General features: G+C 41.3%; 1 protein-coding gene across 5 annotated transcripts in view; it reads left to right on the plus strand.

The window, feature by feature from the left end:
- Positions 1–19,635, plus strand: part of THRB (thyroid hormone receptor beta) — a 161,173-nt gene that overhangs the window by 95,166 nt on the left and 46,372 nt on the right. For 3 of the 5 annotated variants that reach the window (XM_040589805.1, XM_040589806.1, XM_040589807.1), the window contains one exon: positions 14,327–14,391. In XM_040589805.1, the coding sequence (XP_040445739.1) occupies positions 14,385–14,391 (7 nt within the window). In that variant the 5' untranslated portion in view covers positions 14,327–14,384. Of the gene's footprint in view, positions 1–12,892; positions 12,914–13,002; positions 13,113–14,326; positions 14,392–19,635 lie in introns of those variants that run through there. The other 2 variants (XM_040589810.1, XM_040589809.1) reach the window with 2 other exon arrangements.

Here is a 19,635-nt window from a genome sequence, read left to right on the forward strand (position 1 = left end):
ATAGTGAAAAATAAGCCCTCTTCAGAAGCTAGTACATTTTATGCTTCCCTTATAATCAAACTGCTTTATTGTTCAGACCGAAGCCTCTCAGTGGATGGCAAAACATGAAAATAAATCTGGGAATCCTGTTTTTCCATAAAAAGCACCAAAAGGTTGGTTGCAAATACCTTTTTTTGGACAATACGAGGTGTTCTCTCATTCTGTCAATGTTTTCAGGGGTTTTCTAGTTAATCTATCTGCTTTTCTTAGTGAAAATACTGTTTTGAATCTCACAAAAGAACAGCCCAGTAACCTCCATGCTGTATTTTTTTTTTCCACAGAAATTTCATGATGAGCTTTTGCAATCGCCACATATTGTATCTTGGCACAAAACACTACCTCTGCTTATGGTTTGCATCATTAAATATCAGATTGGCTGCTCACTGTGTTTATAGGATACAACAAGAAATAGCCTGTTAAATCTGGCTGGTTGGTAAAACTGGTGTTTGTTGAATCATTGCACTACTGTGTTCCCACATCATACAGAGAACAAAATCCCGTAAAACTAATAAGCTGTAAAATAGAATTGAAGTCAATGGCAAAGAATATGGCCAAATGTAGTAAATGAATTGAGAATAACTTTTTTGAAGTCTAAAAATGTGATCCCCAAAGTGTAAACCTGAAATGCAATCTGTAAAACTTTTTGAAGTAAAAAATGCATGCCAAGCATATATAATATTAATAATAGCAGTTCTGATGGCTTATCTGTAGATCTTACTGGCATACTGTTGTAACTGAAGTATTATCATCTCCACCTTATGGATGAGGAAGCTGGGTTACCGTAAAAATAAATTTTCAACACGGAACATGAGGCAGTGCTGACTCCAATTCCCACTGCAACTCCCAGCTTTAATTATTTTTCTGTGAGCTTCATTTGTTTCTCTTCATGATACAGAACTTGTTCTTTCAGCACGAGGTAATTTGGGTAACGTTGAATGTAGATTAGATCCATATATTAATACTTATGAAACTTAGTAATTCTAAAATTGCTCTGATAGATTAGCTCCTTCCCATCATTGGATGGGAAGATGTCTACATCCTTAATTTAGATCGGTGTGTCACTTTTGACAGTATTTTACTGCTCAAGACACTATGGAAAGCAACAGGAAAAGACCGTCTCTGATGCTTTTTTAGCACGTTTCCAGATAAGCCTGATGGGAGGTATGTGAACTATCACTTTTAAGATCGTGTATTTCCACTGTCCTTTCCAATATCATGTGATGCTGCTGAGGTAAATCATGGGAAGCCTCATTATCAACAATGCAGAGATGACATCCCTTTCTGCTTCTCCTGATTGATGAGAGTGGCATAAAAACTGGCTCTGGGTGTCTGGCTAAAATCAAACTGCATGTTAGTTAAGTAGAGATGATGCTAAACAGAGTTAAATCTGCTGGAAAAGTAGCGGTTTCCATCTTGCCGTGTTTGGGTGTCATTTTGCTTGTGGCTTCTCCCTTGGCTCTCTTTGGCTTCTTCGTTTTCTGCATTTTCAGGGCAATTTTTCCAGAGATAAGCAGAGAGAACTCATCTGGTAACTTCACTTGAATAATCCACACATTTGTATCTTCTGTCCCTTACTAGTGCAGTGCATTTACATAGAGCTTTGGAACAGAAAACTGCAATTCGTTGAATCTATCCAGTATGCTGCGCCACTGGAAGCGCACCCCATTTTATCACTGTCTTGCCCCTAGGGCTCCATACCAGGGCAGATCCAGTATTTTCCTGCTAACCTTTGAAGTCATCTGTGCTGGATGTCTTCAAGTTTTCTTTGAATGGTGGTTGTCCCTCTTTGCAAGCTGCATCCCTGAAGGATCTGTTCTGCAGACGGCAGATACACAGGAGCAGGAGGCAAGGAATGAGTCATTAAGGCCATGGCTTTGGCGTTTGGTAGTGGAGCCCCCAGGTCTGATATCCTTGGGGATGAAATGCAGCATCCAGTTTTCCTGTTAGACATTCACACAAACAAAATTTGAAACTAGAACAGAAGGAGAGACTGGAAAATTGGCAAATTGGAAAGGAGGAGAAGGGAGAGAGGCGAGAATTATGTTTTAAAAGAAAAGTCCGGACCGTTCCACTAACTCAGGAGAGCAAAGAAACTGATGCCACCCTGGTGTTAACTCGATCATATACCATCGTGAAGCAGTATAGTACTGAGAATTTAAAGAACTTAGTAAAAGGGGTGGATAAGATTCCCCCTTGTATTTTTGGTGCACTGTCTGGGGAAAGTGGGTCTGCTCATACCAGGGTTTTGCTTAGGACAGCGGGAGGATGCTGCTTCCATAGAAGCTTCCCTCTGCCCTCCTAGGACCCCCAGTGCTACTGCTTTGACAAATACATGCCTTAAGTCCCAAATACTTTACCTCTGTTAGGGGTTGAATGCAGGCAGTGGTGAAACTGGAAAGATCTGAAGGTACAGAGCCAACAACTGGCGAACCAGGGAAGGTGAAAGAGCTGCAGATGTCCAGCTCCCACCTTGAACGAAGCTGGTGGTGCAGGACAGGGCTTTACAACTGAATTTCCCCTGCTTGTTCTTTCCCTGCCATTCTCCCGGAGGCTTGGGCTGCTTGTGTGTTGTCTCCAGCGTGAACCTCTGTCTGTGTGCACCTAGGCGCAGGCCATCACAGTGCTCTGCTTCTTTCAGTGGTTTGGTTTTCTCTGTCAGTCTAAGCTTTTAGAACATCTGCTCAGAGCCTTATCATCTCAAGATCGGTCACAGATGGGTCATATAAAGATGGGTCATATAATATTAAAGAACATTCAGAATACAGCTGTTAGGAATATCTTTCTGAGTCTTAATTCAGTTCCATTGCTGCATCTTTGCCCCTCCTTTCTAAGCAAATGCAAGCTTTCTGATTGCATCCTTCCTCTCTGTACAACAGCTCTACCTATTTATTGGGCTTTTGATGGCTTCTGCCTGACAGGCTGTACTGTCCCTGAAGACCAATCCAAAGGCTCCTCATTAAAAATTTAAAAGCCACCACTATGTCTTCCATTCTGCTTTGTGTTGTTCTGCAGTTCCCTCATCTTCCTCTGCACCTGTAAGCTTTGTCTCGCAGTGGAAGTGCTAGAAAAACAAGTGCAGATGTGGGGTGCTCTCCTGAAGTAGGGTACAAAGACTGGGGGATGGCAAGGTGAGCTCCCCAGGCACACTGCCCATGGAGGTGTGGAGCTACTGAGATCGGCGAGGAAGGCGTCGGGATGAATGCAGTGGTAGAAATCTGGCAGCAACAAAATGCTGTACTGGAATCTTCCAGCTGTTGAGTCGTGTCTTGGTACCCTGTAGCCAAAGGTAAAATGCATAGATGACAGAGCAGGCTGAAAAGGTTGATTACAGCTTCCTCACTGGACAGAAAGAATGTCTTTTGGAAGGGTTGCGTAGGTCTTATTAAGGTGTGATCCATAAACTTGTGTAATTTTGTAGACTTTTTTTTCTGATGGGAACAAGGAAGAAAATATTCAACATCTAGGCTAATCTTGGATTTTAGTATTATTAACGAATTCCCAGAACAAAGTCTATGTGGGAAGTCCAGCTTGCTAAATCTGCCAGCTTTCATACGTAGTCTTTATTATTTATTTGACCAATAGTTACATTTAGGTAATTTAGCAAAGGTATGGACTTGGGTTCTTGCTGGAAATTTATTCTCATTTCTCATCAGTACTAGATTCTTGGCTTTATTTAGTACTAAAGGGAAATCGACCTTACCAATTGATATTGCTGTTCTCTAGAACACACAGCAAGCACTTTTTAGTGCCTTTCTTCAGTGTATAAGGATCCAAATACAAAAAAAAAAAGTTGTAATGGATTGTGTTATTTTTGGGGGTGGAGTTTCCCCCCAGTTCAAGACTTATAATCTTCAAAGGTGTTTCAAAAACCTTCAGAAATCATTTTAACGATTAAAAAGTAAGTTCAGTGCACAGAGTCATAAATACTCTAGTTGATTGCAAAAGGCATAAAGCCCTGGTGTGTTCCACCGGGGTGCCATTTTATGAGACAGGGTGACCCTCGTCTCCCTGCCCTTCCCTCCTTGCAGGGTGGGCTCCTGCTGCTTTGTGCCAGCTGCGGTGCTCGCCCACCACCTCACAGGGCTCAAACCCAGCACAAAATGAACCAGCAAAGAAGTGGGTACTTTCTGCAGGGTCAGTGAAGCGAGTCAGGTCATGCAAGGGGTAGAAGGGGAATGTACTACAAGAGAAAAAAAAATCTTTTATGTCCATCCTCAGTTTTTATGGTGTTTTATATGAAGGTATTAAAGTGTGCTCTCTGTCGTCCCCATGCGTAAAACTCCCTGTTCCCCATGTGTAAGATCTTCTCTATTCCCTTTATTTGAAGCTTTTAATATAAAGCGTTGCATTTCATGGAGCTCTGCTATGCAGCAAAGTAAGCATTGTGGTGATAGGTATTTTCTAGAACTATCAGCGTAAGTATTTCTTTATTAAAAATGATTTCAAAAAACAAAATAATGCCCAGTCTGGTTATATGCAAGAAACAAAAAATGCCCTCCCACGTTTGCAGTAAACTTTAATCCATTAGACATTAAAACAAAATCACCTAAGGAAAGCAGCTTAACTCTTCTTTATCTTCAGCAACTAAAGCAGTTTTGCAGAGCCACCTGTAACTCAGAGTGGTTCAACAGCTCCCCACTCATGACCCCGTACAACCATACCAGGAACTAAATAAACCCTACTTACTAGCAATTAAAGTGATTTAATTTAAAACGCAATGACAGATACATAATGGATTAATTACAAAATAAGTAATTAGCAAATAGGATGGAAAAGGTTAAAAGGTTGTGGACTTCTGTTGTTTGCTTAAGAGAGATAGCGAAATCATCAGCGATTAAACTTTTTCTTTATTTTGGGGCCTGACTATTATTGTTAGCTGTAAATGAAGCAGCAGACGAGAGGTTCAGAAAAAAAAAAGAAGAAATCGCTGTTTTATCGGACATACTGAAAGGCCATTGTTGACACTGAGGCTATGTGATTTGTTTCTAGTCTGCGCTCAAAATTAGGTTGGCATCTATAATGTTTGTATTTAATATTAGGATATATGCCTCTTCTGAAAAGAAGTGGTTGTCCTCTCCACTCTCCACAATGAAGCCCCAGTGAGGGCAGGAAAAAAGGTGCAGGGAGCGAGAGAGGTTAGAGCACACCTCTGAGGAAACTCTGCTGCCTTAAAGAATAAATGAGTGAAGTTTTTTGTTGGGAATACACCATAATGTGTTTGTTCTCCAAAAAATGGGGATAAAAAAGAATAGGACTTTTAATAGGGTAACTTCTGAGCTGTGAAAATCCTCAGCTGAATTCTAGTTAACTTCATGCGGTTCTGATCATATATACAGAGCCATTGCAGAGGGTGCAAGCAATCTTCTGTTAAAATAAGCAAGGTAAGAGCTTCTGCTTCATTTTCACAGGTATTATTCCTTCTCTCCATGACTCCTGTCTGCCCAAAACCATAAGCAAATGGGCGTTTAGATAGTTTTAATAGTCGTATTTTATAACCACCAGCTTATTGCCAGGTAACTTGAAACCCTTTATTTATTGATAATAATTACAAATATATTTATGTATCTACAAAACATGTGGTTTATATTTTGAAATTTCAGAGGGGATGTTTGCAGAAAGCTTTTTCTAACTTGAGCCTGATTGTTAGTGAAGTAATTGAATTTTTTCTTTTGAAAAATAAGCTTTTGGGTAAACCTCAGAAATATCAATATGGGCTTCTCCATTTCAAAATATCAATTAAAACCAGGCAGGAATTCTCCTTTTTAAATATAGCTGCCCTCTAACCTAATCACATATCCACCAGCAACCGTTAGCATAATTTAACCAAATTTTCCATAACAGTGGCATTCTTCCAACATCCCTTGCTCTCTTTTGAGCATGGTTCTCATGCGCTCACTTTGCTGTCACTTTACCAAGCCATAGTTAACTCTCAACCGATACATGTTAGTCCAGCCCCTTAATCATTTAACTTTACTGTCCGTACATCCTTTTCTATTATTCATACTTTTTTTGTGTCTCTGGTGCCTTCATCGTGCCTCGAGGGATATTATCTGCCTTACTGCTTGACATGAGACCTGAACCTGCACATCCAGAAATGCCCTGTCCCCTTTCGGTGTGTGTCGCGCTGTCAGCATCTGTCTTATGGGCATTTCCCTTGAGCTGCTTCTGCAGTGGCAGGCAAAGGCTCCAGGACCACCAGTTCGACTTGCAGAAAGGATCTGCACAGATTTTTAGCTAGCCTTTACCCCCCCCCCCCCCCCATAGGTTTTGCTGGCTAGGGATACAGATTTCAGAAAACAGCTAACTTCTTGTTCTGCTCCGTTACCTTAATGTTGTTGAAAATAAGCTTCTTCAAAGTTTTCCCCCACTTACAATTGAATTTAAGCCATACATTTCAGGTCTGGAATCTGTGTAGAACATTTCAGAATTCAGTGGTTTTGCAGTTCAGCTATCAGTTTTTAGGACGTACAGATTCAGGTTTGGAAAACTCGTCAAGTTGCAAAACCCATGAGGCTAAATCCATAACTGTAACAGCATCTCTTGTTCTCTTTTCCAAGGGTCTCTGCAAAGTTCTATATATTTGCACAGTGTAATTCAAGGCCCACAATACAGATGATGAGTTTTCAGTATTTAGAATTATTTTTTAAACTAAGTGGTGGCTCTTTGAATGTCTGGTTAAGAAAAGCAGAAAGCCTAAAGCTGCATTAATTCTGCTGTTCATATCTGAATCCCTAAGAATAGCTCAAACAAATGCCAGTACCAATCTGTAGGGTAGTACTTACCCCTATTCAGAGTGACATTTGTAGTTTAGAACATACTCACTTCTGCTTCACTGATTTTTTAGACACAGCGTATATAAGATGCATGGACAAAATGCATTTCTGTTAACAAGATTCATCCTGGTATCTCCCCTCCTGACATTTAGAAAACATTCTTTTTTTCTTAATCCATTTCATCATGAGGGTGGAAAATCACCAGTTTCAATGAAAGTCTTTGAAATTTAGTATCTTTGGGATTATCTGCTGTTAGTCAGTTGTAGGGATTTACTGGGTAATTCAAGACAGCCTTCGTCTAATACACGCTTCGCAGTGAGTAATAAGAGAAATTAGCATTGAAGATAAAACTGTCCCTGGTTGAAATCTCAGGGAAAGCTAATGTTTCATGAGTTGACAGAACAAAACAAAGAAGAAAAGTTTTATGTCTAAACAGTTGTGTGAATGGAACTCCCATACGCTGGAGGATGAACACGTAAGCCATGAACACACAAAAAACACAGGAATAAACACTTAAATATGAGGTCTTATATATTATCCCTTTTGCTTTTCTAGCGTGCTTGGCCCTCCGGGATGCTTGTTCAGCTGGATATTTATGCAAGTAGGTAGAGGTCTTTCTGAACTAAGGTCTAAATCTGTAACAGTATAGACATAACTTACACAGATCAGCTACTCTTCGGCAGATCTGGCTAGCTTGCGCTGTACCACTTCATGTTAACAAAGTCCCCCACAGGGAATAAAGCACTGGTTATCAAAATAGTTGCTAAACAAGGCTGCTTCCAATTCTGTGCTCCTCTCATGCCCTCCTGTGTACACATGTAGTAGGCCAAAGCAAAGTGCTAGGGAGCTGATGTTTCTGCAAGGGGATGAAGTAAAGCAAAGAGAAGGCTACGGTCCACGATGCTGACCGAGTTTTAATCCAAATATAAGAAGACTTCTTAGAGCCCTTACATCTTAGGGCCAGTTGACAGCTCCGCACCGTGATAATAACTGATTTGAGATACTCTGTAAGTGAGATAACATTACTCATTTCTGTAAGTCCAGGACTAGAGAACTGTTAGTACTCAGTTTTCTGCTTGATGCTTAGGTGTTTTAAAGGTAATGTTGCAGTCTTCCCCCGTGCACTTTCGATGATACCGATGAGACTACCTTTCTAGTGTGTCCAAGCTGCTGGGAAATGGACAGAAATGCTGACACTCTTTTTGGCTATGTCAAAATAGATTATTATGTTTTCCATTAGCTTATAAACAGATATATTTACCCAAATACAGTAAGACATTATGTTTTGATGAATTCATAAAACCAACTTTTATCTTGCTTTTATTTTGCATTATTTAATTTTGTGGTCCTCTGTCTATTTTTTCTAGATACATTCAAAACAACAGCTTTATCATTCAGCCTGTCCTGCAAGCCGTATGCCAGAACTGAAGTCCCACCAGTGGGGGACTATAGGAGGAATGACTTCGTCCATCTAAATTAACTTTGCTCATCCTGCAGTTCTGGTTATTGAAACACAAAAGCTTTCAAAAAACCCTGTAAAGCAGTGAGGTTACCGTTATTATTTATCAGGCTTATTGTCTGCATATAATCATTTTCTGGCTTTCATGCTGTAAAAAAGCTACTGATGCCTGCACAGAGACAAGGACATACCATATTATGGTCTGTCTGACGCAGAGCATCCATAATCTTGACTTGTTAGTGCTCAGCCATTTTTAGAGCATTTAAGAAGCAAGTTTAAATAGGAAATTCTGAGCCTAAAAGGTAAACCCAGTACTCTGTTCTAAAGAGCACATTGAGTCTGTGTGAGGAGGAAAGAATAAGGTTACACAGAACTACTGGATATTCATGTTAGAAAGCTTAGTAGCTCCTTGCCTTTTTGATCGAGTGTTTCAAGATAGATTGCAAGTGTTTATACAGATAGTGCACCGTGGTTTTGATTTTATGCCTTACTGCATGTTTTTGTGTCCTTGTGAGTTGAACTAGACTAGTAATAAAAAGCATGAGTCGAAGTCCACTTCTGAGCTTGTGCCTACAAGGGAGTTCTCATGGGGGCTTTTTGTTAAGCATGTCTAGAAAACTAGATAGGTTGTCATTTCTCATACAAGGCACAGTTGTTCAGTGTGTTTTACAAGGGAGAGAATACTGCTTGTTCATTATATAGGTACCATGTACCATAAGGCATAGTCTAGTACATTTTTCACTGAGTATGTATTAATTCAGAATCTTCTGTATAACTCTGCTCTAAAGCGCTAATTTTGCCTTGCTATTAAATATTGAAATGTTAAATATTGAAACAAATCTGAAAGTTCAGTTAGGCATCAATACAGCCTAAAGGCTACCTTGTCATTTTTCCTCATGTGGAGTTGCTTCTTTGATTTTTCACTAAAGATGAAGTTAAAAGCGGGAGCAACTTTCATGGGAGGGAGTTTGCAGAAAATGTTTAGATGACACATCCCGTAATTCATCACTCCCAAGCCAAAACAGCCCCCAAGAAAAAACAAAAGTGCCATAACTTGTGCCAGGGCAGAGTGTGAGGGGCTGATGTCCTGGGGCACTGGGTCTGACTGCTGGAGCTCTGCCCTGTGCCCCGTTACAAACCCTGTGTGCTCTGCTATCCTGCTCCTCACCCTCGCCTGCTCCTCGCTGCATCCCAGGACCTGGGCCCGCTCCTACCCACCCCCGGGGTCTGCCAGCAGCCCTCCCTCCCCTCCTCTGGGCACAAGGCTCCTCTCCCTGGAGGCAACCCAGCTCCCAGCGAGCCAGGAAGGGCGAGCGTTGTGTAAGTGTTGTGTAAGAGTGCCGGGGATAAGCCAGACATCGGGTCCTTCAGGTGGGGTTACAGGAGGGACTCGGGTGGAAGATCCGGGTCTCCCGTAGCCCTCCCTCTGGCTTTTGAAAGGGGATGTCAAGGGACAGGCTGGTGAGGGGCAAGGAGCTGGGCGGCTCATCAGTGCTTCTGAAAGGTGCAAAATCCCCTTCCCCGCCTGTTGCTGCCTTCAGAAGAGGTGGGAAGCAGCAGCGCTGGTTCCCCCAAGCTGTGCCGGGGCTTGCTGGGCAGCCTGCAGTTCACCCTGCGGGCAGGGACCGGGATTCAAATGGCAAATTGCTGTGCCCCCCTGCCTGGGGCAGACTGGCAGCTGCCATTAAACCTGCAGCAACAGGGTAAGGTCAGAAACATCCTCACCCCCAGAGCAGCGCAACCCTTTATATAGCCATCGGTCATCCAGTGCGTTTGTATGGAGGAGGAGGCGCTTGGTGAGAGTGGGAGAATGCTTAACCACACTCATTAATGTTAGTTGGTTAATTGCCTTTCATTATGGGAGAAGAAGTTTTGCACTAATTGGTGGTACAGCTTGACAGCATTTCTAGATTGGAGACCAAAGCCCGAGAATTAATTCCAAATAGCACCTTTTCAGGCCAGAGGAGATGAAGATCCCAAAGATGTATTTTTTTTTTTTTTTTATTTGGGGCAAAATAGGGATATTCTTTTCCTGATGCAGGGCTGTAGATCTGAAATGTAACTTGGTATCAGAATGGAATCAACATTTTGCTACTTTTATTTGAGGTATCTGATACAAATGTGAGCACTACCTTGTTAAAGAAAAGCAAGAAAAGAAAGTAGGATTGAACTCCGGTGATGGAGAAAGATCACACTACCTGCCCTGCGGCCTCGGCTCTCTTGTGGGGAGGTCATGTAGGATGTGAGATAGCAACCTCTGAAGTTAGTGCTGTGCGCTCAGGGCTTGTGACTCACAGCCATGAGACCTTGGGTAGCTTTGTGGGCAAAGAGTGCTTGACACACAAAAAATAATCTAATGAAGCCTGCTCCCTGTGATGTTAGCAAAGCTTACCCATAAAAATTGTGTCACTTCTGGCAAGAAAGAAACTTACTCTGCAATGTCCATGAAGACTCCCAGACATTATTGGCCTGATGTGGTGGAGCCTCGCCTGTGACTCACCCGCGCTCTTCCCATTTGTGCCTGTTCACGTTGTAGACTCTGAAGAAGAACCTGATTTCCTCCAACATCTTCCACATCTGTGCCTTCAAGAGAAATTTGCTGTAATTAATGTAGACACTAGTTACTCTGCTTGCTCATTTAAGGTAGCAACCGTGCTGGGCTTTCAGAAGATGGTCAAGGATTTGAGTGCCAGAACAGTTAAATAGTTCTGTACCTCCACAGTGTTTCTGTCCATGCGCATCATTCCTTAGAAGGAAAAAGCAGAAAATTACTTCTGGCATATAAAGTGCGGGATAAAGGCCATCCTCTTAGAAAATATTTAAGATTATTAAAATCACCGTCAGGTACAAAGCAGGTGTTACAAATGAGCTCGTTTAGTGTGGTTCTTTTGGCGGTTGCTAAATCTGCCTGGTGGAGGTGCTAGGTAGGTGGGATGCTGTGCATTCACAGCACCACCAAGACCTGCTCCGAGAAACTTAATGTCTGGGAGGGTGCGAGGAGAAGAGGATGTACTCTCTCCATTTTAAACTGTGGGACACAGGAGGACTGTGCCAAAGCCAGATACATTAGTGTAATCCTTTAAACAAAAGACTATCTTTTCCTGCAGTCATTTCATAATTAGTTTTTTTACACAAGTGACAGCTGCCTTCGTGCCAAGTCCTGCTCTCATCAGGGAAAATGGCAAAACTCCCAGGATAGCTAGAATATTTTTTTTATACATAATTCATTGAATAACTTTGTATTTCTCCTCCCCCCACCCCTTTTTTTAATAGATCAGTGCAAAACCAGTAATTTTAGGGTTAGTAACTAATTATTTACAGGATGAGCAGCATTTTTATTTAAAATGCTCAATTGTTTACTGCAAAGGCACTTGTGTGTCACTGAGTCACCAAACCACAATGAAATTCTGGGAAATGGCTCATTGTTGAGGTTCACGGGGTCCCATGACATGGGGGGTGTGTGTGTGTATGTGTGTGTGTGTGTGTGTATGTGTGTCAGAGTCTGATTCTAATTGGGAGGCCCGATCTAAATTTGTATCCTCTTTAATCTTCTGATTGACAGACTGTGAAGGATTTTGAAGTTCCACAAGATGTCAGCAGCAAAAGAAAGATCTTGTGTTGTTGCCTCTGGTCGTGTTGTTTGTACATGGCAAATACCAAGCGGAGTATTTGCTTTTCCCTGAAGAGTTTAAGGAGATACTGTCTTTTCTGAGAAAAGCCCAGGCAGTCTCGGGTGGTTTCCTTGGGAGAAAAGACAAAGAGATAAAAATACGTTGTAACATGTGTGCTGGAGGATATTTTACCAGTCCCTGCTGTAAAACTTTTGGTAGGTTTTACCATGCGCTTGCTTTACAAATACAGTCAACATTATGGGTTGAGGTTCCCTCCCCCCCCCCCCCCCCCCCCCGACCCGCCTTTTTTTTTCTCTTGGGTTTGCTTTCTTTGTTTGTTTGTGGGTGTTGTTTTTCTTTGTGGAGTGTTGGTGTTATTTTGTTGAATCCTGAAGCAATTTGAATCTTGGAGGAGCAATTAATTTAGTTTGAAGATTTCCCAGATATGCCCGGCTAATGTAATGAGGCATAAAGCGATGAAAAAGACAGGGAGCACATTACGGAGGAGATAATAGAGCTGTTAATTGAGAAGGTCGGGGTTTGGGTGGGAAGCGCCCGCCGCAGCGCTGCGGTGCCCCGCCGCTGCGGGCTCCCCCGCACCCCTCCGGGCTGCTCCCGCGCCGCCGCCAGGGGGCGCCACCGCACCGCATCGCACCGCACTGCGCGGCGGCGGGGCCGGCCGGGGCCGGGGGCCGTGCGTGAGAAAAGCCGCGCAGCGGGGCAGCACCGCGCCCGCGGGCCGCTCCGGGAGGGCTGGCTGCGGTACTCCGCTGCGGTTCTTCGCTGCGGCCCCTGGGATGGGGGAAGGCCCTGGCTCCCGCCCCATCTGGAGTAGCGGGACGCCGAGGGGCACCTGGGGCGAGGGGCCGGGGCGGTGCGGGGGCCGCAGGGCGCGGCGGGGCACCCGGCCGCCATCTTGTGGAGCCTGCGGAGGGGCCGAGCTGCCGGCAGCCTTCGGCCCGGGCGGGGGGCGGGGGCTGATGGGCTGAGGTGGAACTGCGAGGCAGCGTCCCAGATGCATTAATTACACGGTACATGCGATTGCTGCAGTTCACCTGCTTTCTCATTCTAGCGTTGTAGTCTGTGACTAAACAGAGCAGATGTCCTTTCAGCCTGCTGTTCGTGGAGGGTGTTTACTTCAAGGGCAAGGAAGGGAAGCGCTCCCCGTGTGAGGGGAAATACTGACAGGGCTGTGGTGCTGCATGGATGGCGAGAGATAAAGATCAAAAGGTCGTTAACGTGTACCAAAGGACAGTTTCTTAACGTAAAGTGTCGATCAGGGCGATCGAAGAGAGGTTCTGCTTCCCCTGTGCAATGTCACTTGCGTGCAGCCGTTAGAGGATACGCGTTTCCTGACAATCAAGCGAGCGGGACTGATCCCAGGCTAGTTTTCCACTGGCATTAGTGGGGTCAGTTGTAGGCCCGGGATTTCTTATTTAAAAATTCTAATGAGATCTTGTCTCTATTCTGGAGTAATGCCTTTAGGATTGTCTCCACTCGGATTGGATTGTTGGCGCTTAAACCAGGGAGCGAGCTGGGATCATCCAGCGGCACACGGTGTTGTGGGCTGGGGTGGCTGAAGGAGGGAGTGCTGCCTGCGATGCCTCTGTTTGAAAAACATGGCTAGTATGAGTACGGATACTGCAGGGAAGTACGATGCCGTGACTGGTATCGGTGACTTTCTGTCCTGACACAAAATTAATGTGCAGGCCTTCAGATTTGCTGCCAGACAGAAAAGGAGTGTGTATGTATGGACATATGAATGGCGGAGGCAATCTAAATTAATACCATGACTTCAGGATGCCAAATACAGTTCCTTACAGCTGCAATTATCTCCTTAATAAAATCAAAGATGCCATTGTTCAGAAGTAATAAGCACATATGAATTACTTTTCTGCCAAATGAGTAAAATTACTATTTACATCTCAAAACTTGTAGAAGTTGATAGACTTCAGGTTTTCAAATGATTGAGGAAGAATCAGTGTACCTGTAGACAGCGAATTTCTAATTTCTTTGAGTCCTCTATTCTTACTGATATACCAATGGGAGTATATCATTAGAAACTCTAAAATAAAAAAATCAGCTCCTAAAGTTACTCATTGGACCTAAAGGAACTTCTGCAAAAAAAGTGAGGCAAAATGTTCCATGAAGTGGGCAGAAGCATTTCTTTTCTATGTCAGTAGCCACCAGCTTTTTGACCTTACTTCCAAATCCCTGTTACCCACAGCTCTTCCAGTCCACCAGGTTTTGGACCTGACTTGCACTTATTGCCTCATGCAGTTAAGCAAGGTGCATTGAATTTAATTTGTTAAGCCATCAAATGTGGACCATGGTATTCAAGATCCAAAATGTTCCATCCTGTTTAAATGTTAATAGTATTCTGCAGGTTTGCATTTATGGATGTATTACATGAGATTTTTTTTTCCTTTTTTTTTTTTTGGCAGGTGACATCGGTGACAAAAGAAGAACGAGAATGATTACATATCCATAACTCCCAGCAGTATGTCAGGTAATTGTATTTTGTAAAAGCATCTATGCAGTATTTCTTGCTTTGCTGGAGTTATTATTATTAAATGTTTACTGCAAAATACTGCTCTAACAAATTCTGAATGCATTGGTGCTGGGAATTTAAATTTTTCCTCTACCCAGAGCATGGAGATGTGAGGCACATAGTAATCTTCCCAACATTTTTCTGCTGAAACTCTTCTTGGTTTTCCTTCAGAAACAAAGTTGTGTTTTGTTTCTAACGCACATTCCAACTTCAGCTTTTTGGCTGAAACTGGCAGTACAGTGACAGTTTCTGCTGAGTACCTTGGCCTAAGTTATTTTGTAACGTGGACATATCCCCTGAAGTTCAAAGTGAGACAGTCAAACTCATTTTACATAGATTACCAAATACTCTTCAGACATAATAATTGACTAGGTCTGCAGGTGGGCTGAAGACACAGAGTTGAAACGACCATTAACCATTTTAAGTCTGCTTAACCACCTTAACGCTGCCAGCTGCAAAGCATTTGAAGGCTGTACATAAACTGTGTCAAACCCCCTATATATTCTAATCCCAGAACAAAGTGTCTAAAAAGATGTACTTATTAGAAAGCCAGAAAATTTCAGACTTCCAGAATTTTTTTTAGTATTCATCAAATTGCTTAAGAAAAGAAAATATTCTGCTGATACTGTTTGTCAATGTATATTTCAAGAGCCAAATGCCATAAATGGGACTTTAAAAGCCTGTTTGTAAAATACAGCGTGTGCTATATAGGGAAAATTGTGACAAACAAGACTGATTCCTGGTGTTATGCTCAAGGGATAGTTTATTTTTACTGACTGGGCAGATCAAATATCCTTTCCTTTTTCCCTGCAAGGCTCCCATCCTTTTGTATTGGCCAGCAAGGGGTAACAGTTGCATTCACCAGCAAAGCTGGTCTTTTAAGTTTAGGGTCCTAGATATGAGGTAGAAAGTAAAACTCATGGGGAGAAACGGAGTATAATTTAAATGCATGCTTTCAGAGTAAAATGTATTATTTGATAATAGGTAAAGATCTGTCACCTGACTTCTGTTGTTATGGTTTCTTTGCTGTCCATTGAAGCTGAGGTTAGGCACAAGGTGAATGTAAGATGGAGGCAGAGGGCACTGAGGATTTTCATGGAATGAGGTGAAATACCTGACCCTTGGTTGGTGTGTTGGGCTCTGAATTAGCATCACTGCCGCATGAGGGTTGGGAAGGAGTTAGTAGCCTTAGGCTGCACTGGCAGGGCCACTAGAGTGTTTTTGCATTGTTCTGCAGGCATTCTAATTTCATTTAGCAAATACCTGGTTTGGAAGAATTCAGAGCATTGACATGTAACTCAGTCCCTCCAGCTCTCTGCTGTGCTCTCTTCTGTCTCATGTTAAATTTCGTTCTTTGACCTTTTGCTACAGGGCTTGATTTTGCTGTGGTTTTGGAGGGAGCAATTAGTAGCTTGTGCTATGTGATGGCAAGAGATGGGGAAGGAAATGCAGTACAGGCACTTTATCCCCACCTTACCTGTTCGGAGTGTAGCTTCCTATGGAGGAGAGTTTTAAGGAGGATTCCCTTTAGCAATCTAACCAGACCTGTCTCCCTGGACTTCCCTTTGGCAGGGAAGCTCTGCTAAGCTTGGTGAAACACAAAGCCTAATTGGGAGGACCTACATTTTCTGCATTATTTTTTTTTTTCAAACAAATGGGCAGAACAAGTGTGTGCAAAGAAAATAATTGCCAGATGAAAAAAAAGGTTCAGTGCAGAAGACGACTGTTGGTACAGCTGTAGATGCCCAGCACTTCTCATTATGAGCAGTTCATATTTTCTGTTTCTCATTATTGGAATGAAATTCCCTACATGAGTGTGAATGTGAAAAGAAGCATGGATGAAATAAAAATCTTTCAAACTCTATAAAAATGGCATAAATGCCACAATCCAGAGCCAGACAGGACTCCTTTCTTAATGAATGGAAATGAAAGGTTAGATTCTGTTACTGAGTCATTGGAATATGAGAGCAGAATCTAATCCAAAACCAAACCAGTTGCCTAAAATAATAGGCTGTAGTATTCTGATTTTTTGATAATTTCTCTGCCCAAATGTTACATTTTTGCTGCAGGAAGAATTTTCCTCCTCTAGGTACTGCCCAAAAGCCTCCAGTTTGTGCGTCTAGAGGAACTTTTCTGACAGAAGACTGTAGAATTTGGCCTACATTTTGCAACTGCCATAGGAAAAATATTTTGAATATTTTGACATCTCAGCTTTAAAAACAAGTACTGGTGTGGCAGTTGTGCTGTAATTGTATGTGCTTACACTCTTAATAGAGAATTCAAGTTTTCCAAAATTCTTTTGGGAACTTCAAAGTTGTGGGTAACATGGAAGGATTTCAGAAGTGTAGAAGCCCTTGCTTAAAAGCAAATAAAATGAAAAATAAAAAGCAAAAGGAATGCACCAGGTACAATCTTTGCATGCAAAAAGATAAACTGAAAGACAAATGTTGAGTTAATGAGGTCCAAACTACACTTCCTTTTTCTTAGAATGCAGTCAAAATAGAGTTCACACAGCAATACAAGTGGAGTTAATGAACACCTAATATTGGGTACTTGATGACTTTAGAAGCTGACATGTGAAAAGCTGGACCTACAGGTTTTGTAAACAGTGTGTTTGTCAGTGTACTTTTGCAACTTTACCAGTTCTAAGTGTCACAACTTGCTTAACCAGTTTTATGTACATGTAACTCGGATGATAACCAAACACTGAGAGAAAAGGATACTTCTGGACAGAGAAAGCTGGACATACCTCTTGCAGTTGAGTACTGAGTATATGCATTCTGTGCTCATAACTGAAGCTTAGTACATCGCTAAAATAAATAGTTTTCAGATGAGTGATCACACACATAAATGTAACAAAGCAAATCTGAAAGTTTACCTTTCCTGTTTTGAAACCTTATTTTTTTTAAACACTCGTCTTTTATGATAAATGCTGCAGCAGATCTGATGCTTTTTAAGAACAACATTAAAAATGCATTTAGGAAATGTAAGTAAAATACATTTGGGGGTTGTTTTAAGTAGAAGTAAGTGCAAAATGACTGATTGGCCATTCCCCCCATCGTTCAGCAGCAGTTTTACAGTTGACACCAGCAATTAACTGTCCACAGAGTAATACCGGGGAAAAAAATCATAAGCATTTAAAAAATTAGTACCATCTCAGCAATAACTACAAGTTTTGCCATACATTTACAGTAAAATAGAAAAATTAAGAAGTTGGAAAGTATTATTTTCTCATTGAGAAGAGATAGTACTTTCAAATAAGTAAGTATCTAACATAGTTCATTAAATATTTCTGGCTGTTTAAAAACTGTAGTGAGGCTTCTGGCTTTAGCACCACTATTCACTGGCAATAATCTATCAACTGAATTCTTCTTTCTGTACATTTTCTCCCAAAATTCAGGAGAAGCCCTGAGAAAGACCTTTATCTTACTTCATTTACCAGAGTGAGAACTGAAGAAGGAATTCACGAATGGGTTCTAAAAACCAGAAAGTAGTATTTGTCAAGTACAGTAAATCTTATTAATTTCACCTTTGTGGCAGATGAAGACTGAATGTAAATAATGTAATAACGGTGTCAGTGAACTCTGCAGCAGCTCTTTCACTGAATTCAGGAAGGGCAGGATTTTACTCTGCTTTAACTTGGAGTTTCACAATTGACTCAGACTTTGTGCTTCTACGGTTCTATTTGGTAATGACTGTAAAGTTAGATAAAGGTAGGAATTATAATAAAATTAAGTGCTTACATTAGGGAATATAATTTAAATGTCATAAATGCATATTTTCAGTAAGTAGCATTTAATATGCAGCATTTCTTGTAACAGGTCACTCCTTTGGAGAATAAAATTAATCCTTCTTTGTGCAACAAATCCATTTGAAACCCAGTGTCTCCAAGGGTGTTGCATGTACTTTACAAGAACTGAGAAAAGTAATAGGATAGGAAAGGTACCACCTTTTCTTCATTAGTCTTTTTCACTGTAACACTCATTACCCTGTAAACTTGCCATTAATTCAATTGGAAAATAGTTTGTTGTGTAGCATCCGTTGAGAAATTATTTCTCCTGAATTTCTATAATGATTTTCCTAGGATAATTTAATTTGACATACACCACTGTCTGCCACTTCTTGTCTGCCAGACCATGATAAAATCCAACTGACTCAAGTGTATTATTTCTTCTAAGTACTGGACACTTTAGAAGGACAGTAAATACTTTAATATAAGGTTTTGTTACGCCAGGATTCAGCAGCTTTGTAATGAGCTTTTGGGGATTTTCAAAAGGTTAACAAGATTTATATTGTGGGATGTTTTTGCATGAAGCTATGAATCACTCCATGATGGCTCTTATTACTTAGAAGCGTATTTTTGAATATGCAGTTAAAAATATCACACTTGGTAAGTTCTAGGTTACAGACATTCTGGTTTAATTTTAACTTTTTTGTTTTAAACTTTAATGTTTTTAAAAGTGCTTTCAAAAATACAAAAATTTCAAAAGGCAAGTAATCTGTATAACATTTTGTAATGTTCCAATTTTTTATGCAATTCTTTAGTAATGTGATGGGGGTTTCTTTCCCATCGTGAGGGGGGGGAAAGGCACTCTAAAGAGGGGGGGTTTTCTTTAGGAGAAACATGTTCATATGTCTGTGTTTCTAAAGGTGTTTAAGTTTGGTATTTACAACTCAATGGATACCTGCTACGTTTTCCAGATAAGATACACATGTGTTTCAGAAAATTTGGATCTAGTTAGATTTCACAAAGAACAGAGAAAAAAAACCATGTATTTTTCTAACTTTGCAACATCTGCTAGCCATTTTCTTAAGTATGTTTCATTATGTTAGTGCTGATGTTTTTTTCCTTTTAATAGTCCATCAGTATACTTAGTCCCTTTCTAAAGTAATTGTATTTAAACTAGAGGTGCTTCTTTTTGATAATCTTCTTTCTGAAATCTATTTCTGATGGGAGCAGACTGTTGTGTTTGAAGTTTTCAGTATCATTCTTGGACTGTAACACTGTTTCACTGCTGCCGTCAGTTAGGAGTACATAGTGCTGTCAATATAAAACATACTTGTTGATTTCACAGGCAGAAACTTTTTAAAGTATTTAATTAAAAAACCCAAAATGTCCTTATGCTTTTTTCTAAGTCTTCTCCATTAGCTTATAAAATAAAACACTTCCCTTTGTTGTGCTTGCCACAGGAGTTGCAGCTT

The sequence above is a fragment of the Falco naumanni genome, chromosome 4 (assembly GCF_017639655.2).
Source record: "Falco naumanni isolate bFalNau1 chromosome 4, bFalNau1.pat, whole genome shotgun sequence".
Lineage (NCBI taxonomy): Eukaryota > Metazoa > Chordata > Aves > Falconiformes > Falconidae > Falco > Falco naumanni.